Raw genomic sequence first — 11,270 nt, 5'->3', positions numbered from 1 at the left:
AGCGCTTTCCTAGACGCCAGGCACTTCACGTAGTTTCATCCTTTGCCCTTATCCCAGTTCCATGGGTAGGTGCCAGATGAATGAACAAAGGATCAGAGAGATCACATTACACCTGTATGAACCTTGAAAAAATTTATGTGAAGTGAAAGAAGCCACAAAGGATTACATATTGTGTAATTCCATTTATACGAAATTTCCAGAGTAGGTGAATGTAGAGACAGAAAGTAGGTTATTGTTTGCCTAGGGCTGGAAGATGTGGGAGGGTTGAGAGGCTGTTGGGTACAGGATTTCCTTTTGGGGTAATGAAAATGTTCTAAAATTGATTATGAGAACGATGCACAATTTTTAAATATGCTAAAAAGCCATTTAATTACACACTATATAACATATGAGTTACATTTCAGGAAAGCTGTTAAAAAAGTTATGAAATTATAACTTTAGAGAAATGGGAGTTGGGAATGGAGTAGGATGACATTATCCTCTTATTTAAAAAAAATAACACTTTAATTATTTTTACACACAATTATGCACACTTCAGCTCATACCAGAAGAAATTTTTATTCCTCAGAGACAGCTTTCTTACTTGAATGTCTTTTTTGGGGTCTATGGGATGGGGTTTCCAATTCCCTTGTCCTTTTTCCTTTTTATTTATATTTACAGACATGTATGAATAAGAGTTGTTATAATAAAAACCTATGCTATAGGTGAGGATGGAAACAGTAGATAGAATTCTCCCATCTTTGTGAGATTGAAAAAAAAATTCAAAAGAAGTTGTAAGATAACTATCCAGACTGAATCTGAATAATCAGTTCAACGCAGCAGCTCTCAGAATCTGGGGGCTGAGGAGCCTTTTACATTCTTGAAAATGAAGGTCCCCAAAGAGCTTTTGTTAATGTGAATCATATCTCTTGAGATTTACTGGAGTACAAATTAAATGGGGAAATTAAAAACATGTATTTATTCAATCCATTACATGTCAATGTATTTTATTAAAAAAACTATTTTCTAAACTAAAAAATTTGTGAGAGGATTAGCATTGTTTCACATTTTTGCAAATCTCTTTAGTGGTTGACTTAATCGAGTGACACCTAGGATCTCATTCCTGCTTCTGAATTCAATCTGTTGTGCTGTGGACACAGGGCAAACACCAGCACAACGGAAAAGGAGGACGGCATCTTAGTACTTTCAGGAAGTAGTTTTGCTCTCTGGAAGGTCGTGGGGCTCCTCAGGGGTCTTAGATCATACTATGGAAATCGGGGGTTTAGTGTTCACTAAAATTCCTGATAGCAGTTCTTTTGACTAGATTTCACATTTCATTTTAATAGAATCATTATTTAGTAATTACATTTCAAAATAGAGTGCACAGATGCACAGGTATATGTACAAAGATTAAGCACTAAAGCTGGCACCTCAAAACTAAACATTTACTTTTGCTACATGAAAATATGGAAACCATTTTAGCACAGAATAAACAACAAGGTGTGTATAGCACAGGGAACTACATTCAGTGGCTTATTGTAACCTGTAATGAAAAAGAATATATGTATGTATGACTGAATCCCTATAGTGTACACCAGAAACTAACACAACACTGTAAATCACCTAAACTTCAGTTTTAAAAAGGTTATAGATAAACAACAAGTTTCTGCTGTACAGCATAGGGAACTATATTCAATATCTTATAGTAATTTATGGTGAAAAAGAATATGAAAACGAATATATGTATGTTCCTATGTGACTGAAGTATTGTGCTGTACACCAGAAATTGACACAACATTGTAAACTGACTATAGTTCAATAAAAATATTTTTAAAATAAAATTAAAAATTAAAAGGCTAAAAAATAATTTAAAAAAAAGAAGAGAAAATGTGGAAACCATTCTAGTCAGGGAGGAGGAATGGCTAGCAGAAAAAGAAAATCCCTCTCGATGACCTGGTGGCTTGCAGTCAACAACGCCACGTGCAGAGCACGCTGCACTGCTCCTCGACTTTGGGTGCACTCTCTGGTAGAAGCCCAGAATGAGGCTAGAATGTGTTACCAATGGTTTTCAGTCCTTATGGGAGAGGCTGAAAGTACATCAGGAGAGAAGTAGGTTTCAGCCCAGGCCAGTTCAGCTGTTGGTAATACAGGAGCAAGAATAGCAGTCATGCTCATCCCAGTAATTCTTGGGACACAGCAACAGGGTCTAAATGAATCCATATTGTTGTACCATGTGACATGGCCATGTGCAGACCTGGGCACTAAACAAAGTGAACTTTAAACACAGGAGTATGGAAAATTATCTTATAAGGTCACTGAGTTTCAGGTATATAAAATTCATGATATGAATGAGGAAATAAGGGGGTACACTTTGCTCCAAAAACTCACATATATTAAAAGAGAGAGGAGAGGGGAAGGTATTGCTCAGTGGTACAGTGTGTGCTTAACATGCATGAGGTCCTGGGTTCAATCCCCAGTACTGCCATCTATCAATAAACCAATAAACCTAATTACCTCCCTCTCTTCCCAAAATTAATAAATTAATTAAAAGACAAAAATTAGTGAGGACATAAGAGATTTAACCTATCTTCACAAAAGTCCATATTCAACAAAATCAAAGACTGCATATGGAACATTTTGAAAAGTGGACAAATTATGTCAGAAATTAACCTTAATAAATGCCAGAAATTTAATACCATACATACCATGTTCTCTGATTACAATTCAATTTAAAAAAAGAGAGAGAGCGCAAGCGAGAACTTGCACTTTCTGTCCAAAACTCATAGACCTAGTGGAGAAACACACATTTTAGGAGGGAAATGGTGGGAAGCATTTGAAAAAGCAGAAATGGGAAGGTGGTGTACAGGAGGTTTGTTATAGGGAGAGCAGACCTCAGTCCACCAGACAATGTGGAGAAAATGAGTTATGCTTTCCCAAAATGAGATGTAAAACCAACACAAGAAACATAAGGAGGACTGAACTGTCTGTTCCTTGATGAAAATCTCATACTGTTGAAAGCAGAGCATCAGATATGCCCTTAACTTTTTTGGTTGGAAATTAAACTGTTCAAATTCAAATGTTATGAGACAAGAGCTGCTGTTGTGAGCTTAGTTCTGACCACGTGGGAAGGCGGCAGTGGGAAATGACCTTGTTATCTTAGAGGAAACATGGGGTCCAGTCCGATATGTCCTAAACCTAAGAATAGTAGAATTTCCGAGGAGGAATAAAAAGATATAACCCTGTGGGTGGACAATTTAAAAGAGAACAAGGCCAAAGGAAGACATCTCTAAAAATAAGCTCCTTCTATCATGCAATTGTCCTAGACATACTCTATTTTTATTAAACCAAGCATTTAGTAGTTGGTGAATAAAATAGAGAAATAACAGCTGACTGATAAAACAGACACACTCCTGTCAAATCTTTATCCCTGGAAGGCTGAAAAGAGCTCCATCAATACCCAGAGACCTAACAATTCCCGCATTAGAGTCCGTCCTCAGAAATCCCAGCCCAGGTACGTGGATCTGTGCAAGGCTAGGTATGAGAGCTTTCTTTGTCTGTAACAGAGGCAAAGTAAAATAATACAAGTGTCTGTAAAGAGGTGGTTAGTTTAATAAATTGTGAAGAGTCCGTCTTTAGTGGAAGGTAGTTCCGTAAGTGGATGTGAGAGAAATGAAGACAATACTGTTCAGTTGAAAAGCAAAAGGTGGGTGGAGAGGAGGGCATAGCTGAGTGGTAGAGTGTGTGCTTTGGGTTCACAAAGTCCTGGGTTCAATCCCCAGTACCTCCATTAAAATCAATCAATAAAAATAAATACATAAACTGAATTACCTCCCCTCCCCCCCCCACCAAAAAAAAGAGTGTAGCGGAAGTGACGCTGTACCAGCCTATGAGAGGATGGCAGCTTCCACTCCCCACCGGCCCACCTCCAGAGAAATGCGAGGCGGAGCACCGTGTGAGCTGCGAAGCTGAGGCGGCTCTTAGCCACAGAGGGAGAGCCTGGGAGGGGCGAAAGGAGGGGAGGGAGCCGCGGTGCCTGCGGAGGAACCCAGAGCTACTGAAGGCAGAGAGATGGGAAGAACGTGGGTCCTGAGTGACATCATGAACCACTGGAATTAGCTCACCTGAATCCAGATGTCAAATTTCTGTTACATAAACCAAGCCAAGTTAAGTCTGCTTTGCTTTTATTTGTAAGAAAAATAAATAAATAAATAAAACAAACAAAAAAACTTAACACACACACCACATTGTCCATGCCCTTTTTGTCTCATAATTTTTTTCTCTTTTTTCTTTTTTTAGTCAGTTTACAATGTATACTGACTAAATGTATACAATGTATACAACTGTATACAGTTTACAAAGTATAGTCAGTTTACAATGTTGCATCAATTTCTGATGTACAGCATAATAGTTCAGTCATACACGAAGATACATATACTCCTTTTCATATTCTTTTTCATTATAACTTACTACAAAGTATTGAATAAAATCCCCTGTGCGATACAGTAGAAACTTGTTTATCCACGCCCTTTTTATTTGGCTGATATATTTTAGCCTGACCTGGTTAGAAGAAGAGAAAGGCATTTCAGGTGCCCCAAGGCACTCCAAGCCTTTCGCTTGCACGTTCAGCTGTATAATGGTAGGTCTCTACCTTAAGGGCAGGAGCAGTGATTTCTTTGAAACTCACTACCAGGCCCACCTCTGGGAATCTGAATCCTACTGTTCTATTAGTTCACTCTGTACTACTTTTCAGTTATTGCTTAGAGAGCATCCATGAAAATGTGTGAGAACCCAGGTTTGAAAATGTATGTGTAACTTTTTGGATCAGCTCTGACTTCTAAAGTTCTTGGAAATCTCCACTCCTATCTGTACAACTAGAAAAAATGCTGAATAAGTTGCAAGTCAATAACTTCTCCTGGACTCATGAAAGAACTAACCCATCAGAGTTAGTCACTCTGAAATCTGGAGAAACGGGTGCAGTCAGAGCCCCAGCTGAGATCTGCTTACCTGGAGCAGAAGCTGCCAGAACCAGGAACCGGCAGGAACACTGACACGGCGATTTTGATGAAGTGCTGGAGGCCGGGGGTGGACTAGTTTGAGAACAAGAAACCACCAGAGAGAGGGTATAGCTCAGTGGTAGACTGTGTGCTTAGCATGCATGAGGTCCTGGGTTCAATCCCCAGTACCACCATTAAAATAAATAAGTAAGACAAAGTTAGTAAACCTAATTAGCACCCTCCCCCAAAAAAGTGGGGGAAAAAAGTTGAAAAAAAAAAGAAACTCCAGGGGGCTGTAGTCTTAGGGGACCCCTACACTTTTTTGGGGTTTCGCCTACAGGAATCCCACTAGGTTCTCATACTGAAAACAAAGAAAGATCCCTTTGCGTCACCAGCAGGGGGAGGGGAAAAGCAACCACTGTGAAATAGCATTCTCCACTACAAAGGCTGACCCTCCAGGGTAACAGGCTTTACCAGAGCCGTATCCAACCTTGGGAAGGGGCCTTTCCCATTTCCAGGCTCCAAGCTCTGCCAGGCTTCCTGTCTCACAAAGTAGTGGGAAGCCAAAAAAGATTTACCAACATAGGTTTACTAAAAGTCTAGTATTTAATCCTAAGTCTATAGAAATCTCCCCCTTTCCTGGCATCCTACCACCATGTATGTCCATAGGCTTCAGTACAACACAGTAGAAACAGCTGAAAGAGCTGCGAGTAACACACCTTAAGAAGGAGTCTCCAAGGAAACCCGAAGCCACCAGGGGAGACAAAATTAAAGGCACTAGAGGAAACTGAGGACTCAGTCATGTATGATTATGGCAAGCAACTAAACACAGCCAATCCTTAGCCAGATCAACATAAAACCTCAGGCTACAGGCCTATTAACCATAGTTCCTATTACCCACTATGTCATGTGTAGCTTTCACTAAAAAAGCACAAGGCATACTAAAAGGCAAGGAAAAAACCCCTCAAGGTTGGAAGACCCCAGGAAGGAATGTAGACTATGACAAAAGACCCTAACCGAATTACAAAGGTATAAAACATCCTCACTGAAGGGAATGGAGGAAACGGGCTGACCATAATAACTTTGGAAATGTCTATTAAGACTAAAGGCAAAGGGAATTGCACTTAAGTACTACAGGCTTGTTGATTAAGTCGTTTCCCACTGGGGCATGGGGTGTGGTACGTATACTGGAATTGAACAGTTAAGCAAATGGATGGCAGGTGGTGGGTGGCAGCCAGGTTTCTTACTGTGGGAGTGACGGATGTGGTAACGCATGGGAACTGGAGACATCAGTAAGAACTCATGTTTAGCTTAATGTAGATACAGATGGTAACATCCAGAAATCCATAGAGAGGGGGCAGGGTGTATGTCAAATGGTAAAGTTCATGCTTAGCATGCATGATAATATACATGAGGTCCTGGGTTCAATCCCCAGTACCTCCTCCAAAAATAAATGAATGAATGAATGAATAAATAAATAAATAAATAAGCCTAATTACCTCCTCCCAACAACAAAAACTCCAAAAAAAAAAAAAAAAAGAGAGAGAGAGAGAGAAGCAGAGAGACAGTGGGATTAGTATACTCACATATGAGGATCTGAAAGAAATGACTCTATAGTAGCAATGATCACCCATATCTTGGTTTGTGAATATCATTCTCCTGTAAAAGGAGCCAGGGTTCCTTGGAGGAATGGCTGATTCTGGGACTATTGTTAAAATGGTCACACTGCCCAAGGCAATCTACAGATTTAATGCTATCCCTATCAAATTACCCAGGACATATTTCAATGAACTAGAACAAATAATAAAAAAATTTATATGGAACCACAAAAGACTTAGAATTGCCAAAGCATTACTGAAGAGAAAGAAAGAGGCTGGAGGAATAACTCTCCCAGACTTCAGACAATACTATAGAGCTACAGTCATCAAGACAGCGTGGTATTGGTACAAAAACAGACATATGGACCAGTGGAACAGAATAGAGAGCCCAGAAATGAACCCACAAACTTTTGGTCAACTAATCTTTGACAAAGGAGGCAAGAGTATACAATGGAATAAAGACAGTCTCTTCAGCAAATGGTGTTGGGAAAACTGGACAGCAGCATGTAAATCAGTGAAGCTAGAACACTCCCTTACACCATATACAAAAATCAACTCAAAATAAATCAAAGACTTAAACATAAGACAAGATACAATAAAGCTCCTAGAAGAAAATACAGGCAAAACATTATCTCATATACATCTCAAAAATGTTCTCCTAGGGCAGCCTACCCAAGCAATAGAAATAAAAGCAAGAATAAACAAATGGGACCTAATGAAACTTACACGCTTCTGCACAGCAAAGGAAACTATAAGTAAAACAAAACGACAACCTACAGAAGGGGAGAGAATTTTTGCAAATGATGAAACCAACAAAGGCTTGATCTCCAGAATATATAAGCAGCTCATATGACATAATAAGAAAAAAACAAACAACCCAATCCAAAAATGGACAGAAGACCTAAACAAGCAATTCTCCAAGGAAGAAATACAAATGATCAATAGGCACATGAAAAAATGCTCAATATCACTAATTATCAGAGAAATGCAAGTCAAAACTATGATGAGGTATCACCTCAAACCAACCAGAATGGCCGTCATTCAAAAGTCCACAAATGACAAATGCTGGAGAGGCTGTCGAGAAAAGGGAACCCTCCTACACTGCTGGTGGGAATGCAGTTTGGTGCAGCCACTGTGGAAAACAGTATGGAGAGTCCTCAAAAAACTAGGAACAGACTTACCATATGACCCAGGGATCCCACTCCTGGGCTTGTATCCAGAAGGAACCCTACTTCAGGATGACACCTGCACCCCAATGTTCATAGCAGCACTATTTACAATAGCCAAGGCATGGAAATAGCCTAAATGTCCATCAACAGATGACTGGATAAAGAAGAAGTGGTATATTTATACAATGGAATACTGCTCAGCCATAAAAAACAACAACATAATGCCATTTGCAGCAACATGGATGTCCCTGGAGAATGTCATTCTAAGTGAAGTAAGCCAGAAAGAGAAGGAAAAAAAGAACATAAATACAAAACAGAAACAGACTCATAGACATAGAATACAAACTTGTGGTTGCCCGGGGGTGGAGGGTGGGAAGGGACAGACTGGGATTTCAAAATTTGTAGACACTGACAGACATATGCAGAATAGATAAACAAGATCATACTGTATAGCACAGGGAAATATATACAAGATCTTGTGGTAGCTCACAGCGAAAAAAAAATGTGACAATGAATGTATGTATGTTCATGTATAACTTAAAAATTGTGCTCTACACTGGAATTTGACACAACATTGTAAAATGACTATAACTCAATAAAAAATGTTAAAAAAGGCTAATTACCTCCCCTCAACAATAACAAAAAAATTAAAAAAAAAAAAGAGAGAGGGGCAGAGAGACAGTGGCATTAGTATACTCACATATGAGGATCTAAAAGAAATGACACTATAGTAGCAATGATCACACATATCTTGGTTTGTGAATCCCATTCTCCTGTAAAAGGAGCCAGGGTTCCATGGAGAAATGGTTGATTCTGGGACTAGAGCAGGAAACATACAAAATGAGCCTGGAGTGCTCTCTTCCTTGGCGCTACCTACGGAGGTGGCAGCCATCTCCTAGTCAGCATCACGGCTGCCCTCAGACCCCCTCATGAAACCCAAGATCGTCAAAAAGAGGACCATGAAGTTCATCCGGCACCAGTCAGACCAATATGTCAAAATTAAGTGGAACTGGTGGAAACCCAGAGGCATTGACAACAGGGCACGCTGGAGGTTCAAGGGCCAGATCCTGATGCCCAGCATCGGCTACGGGAGCAACAAGAAAACAAAGCACATGCTGCCCAGCGTCTTCTGCAATTTCCTGGTCCACAATGTCAAGGAGCTCGAAGTGCTGCTGATGTGCAACAAATCTTACTGCGCTGAGATTGCTCACAACGTCTCCTCCAAGAACCGCAAAGCCACTGTGGAGAGAGCAGCCCAGCTGGCCATTGGAGTCACCAGTCCCAACGCAGGCTGTGCAGAAAAGAAAACGAATAGACAGCCCGTGCATCTTGTATTCGTGTTAATAAAACCATAAAACTCAAAAAAAAAAAAAAAAGAGAGAGAGAGAGCCTGGAGCATATTGTTCTGCTAAAAGTAAGGTAGTTCTAGAAAGAAAGAAAGAAAGAAAGAAAGAAGAAAGAAGAAAGAAAGAAAGAAAGAAAGAAAGAAAGAAAGAAAGAAAGAAAGAAAGAAAGAAGGAAGAAGGAAGGAAGGAAGGAAGGAGAGAGAAAGAGAGAGAGAAGGAGGGACGGAGGGAGAAAGGAAAGAAAGAAAAAGAAAGAGAAAAAGAAAAAGAAAGAAAGAAAGAGAAAAAGAAAGAAAGAAAGAAAAGAAAAGAAGAAGAAAGAAAGAAAGAAAGAAAGAAAGAAAGAAAGAAAGAAAGGAAGGAAGGAAGGAAGGAAGGAAGGAAGGAAGGAAGGAAGGAGGAGAGAAAGAGAGAGAGAAGGAGGGATGGAGGGAGAAAGGAAAGAAAGAAAAAGAAAGAGAAAAAGAAAAAGAAAGAAAGAAAGAGAAAAAGAAAGAAAGAAAGAAAAGAAAGAAAGAAAGGAAGGAAGGAAGGAAGGAAGAAAGAAAGAAAGAAAGAAAGAAAGAAAGAAAGAAAGAAAGAAAGAAAGAAAGAAAGAAAGAAAGGAAGGAAGGAAGGAAGGAAGGAAGGAAGGAAGAAAGAAAGAAAGAAAGAAAGAAAGAAAGAAAGAAAGAAAGAAAGAAAGAAAGAAAGTCCTCACATCGATGGAGGTGTGCCAAAGGTACACCAGAGCCAACTAAAAGCACTCCCAATGGCCAAAACGAACAATTTGAATAATAACATAAATAAGGAGTACTGGATTATAACCCCAAGTATAAAATAAATATCCATGATCCCATAGTGATATAAGATGATTGCATTAATTAATTATTGGGGAAGAAGAAACAAATCTCCTTTGCAGAAGGGTTCCAAATAACGCACACAGCTACTTGGTTCTCAAGGTGGAGCGAGAATCCCTAGTCCTTAAGAGTGGGCTGTGCACAGCGACTTCCTCCGGAAAGGTGGGCAGAGAAGGGGAAAAGGAACTAACTTTGCAGCGGAGAAACCTGACAAACTCCCCCTCAGCCAGATGACCGAGGTCAACACCTGTCCTCCGTGGTAAGTCATGTTGACAGTGCGTTCCTTGTACGATGTAATGACAAAGACACTAACCCGTGTCCTCTTCCTCCTGAAACCCACGACCTCAGTCTAACCGTGAGAAAATAATCAGGCAAGTTTCCATACAGGGGATTTCTACAAAATATGTGACCAGCACTCCTCAGAACCTTCAAGGTCACCCAAAATAGGGAAGTCGGTAAACTGTTAAGCTGAGAGACGCCACAGGAAGGATGACAACTGAATTCAGCCTTGTTTCCTGGGTGGATCCTGGAACAGAAAAAGGGCATTTGGGAAAACCTAATGGGAATCCAAATAAAGTGTAGATTTTAGCTAATAATAATATATTAATATTGATTTATTAAATATAACAAATACACCGTACCAATGTTAGATGTTAATAATTGGTGAAAATGAGTGTCAAGGTGTGTGGGAAGTCTTTGTACTATCCTCTCAGTTTCTCTGTAAATGTAAAATTACTTTAAAAAATAAAGCCTACTTAAACATGTATGTAGACAAAGGTAAGTTCATGGATGAGAGGATGCTGTTTGAAGGGGGAGGGTTTAGCTCAGTGGTAGAGTGTGTGCTTAGCATGCACAAGGTCCTGGGTTCAATCCCCAGCCCCTCCATAAAAAATAAATAAATAAACAAACAAACCTAACTGCCTCCCCGCTCTAAACATAAAAAGATGCTACTTCAAGTGGTGATTTAGCATTTTTATCACCTTTCGAATTAAAACAAAAAATCACAATATGCTTACTAGTTCTATTAGAAAATCCCCAAAGACTAAAATATGCCATATGAATTATAGCTTCCTCATAATTTATACAGTTATTTTTAACTACTGGTGGCAAAGGAGGATCTTTGCCTCACTTAGATAAAGTATACCTGAGTTGGGAAGCTCGTTTTTTACCGACTTAAGGCTCAAAGTTATTTTGCTCCTGCTGGTCTCCTTAAACCTCCTGTCAAGCTGAAATATATAACTTTTTTTTTTCATTTTTGATCTTAGCATTTGTAAGGGATAAATAATTGATTAGCAGAGGAATTCTGGGAATATATTCAGCTTATGCTCAGCACTAAACTGTTTTT

The 11,270-nt window shown here is 39.5% G+C and overlaps 1 protein-coding gene across 1 annotated transcript; it reads left to right on the top strand.

The window, feature by feature from the left end:
* Nucleotides 1-8,669: 8,669 nt before the first annotated feature.
* LOC107034267 (large ribosomal subunit protein eL32-like) lies at nucleotides 8,670-9,095 on the top strand. Its single transcript, XM_072965355.1, has one exon. The coding sequence runs from the start codon at nucleotides 8,670-8,672 to the stop codon at nucleotides 9,093-9,095; it is 426 nt and encodes a 141-aa protein (XP_072821456.1).
* The last annotated feature ends 2,175 nt before the right edge of the window (nucleotides 9,096-11,270 follow it).

The sequence above is a fragment of the Vicugna pacos genome, chromosome 7 (genome assembly GCF_048564905.1).
Source record: "Vicugna pacos chromosome 7, VicPac4, whole genome shotgun sequence".
Taxonomy (NCBI): Eukaryota; Metazoa; Chordata; class Mammalia; order Artiodactyla; family Camelidae; genus Vicugna; species Vicugna pacos.
This window is presented reverse-complemented; position numbering and strand designations above follow the sequence as displayed.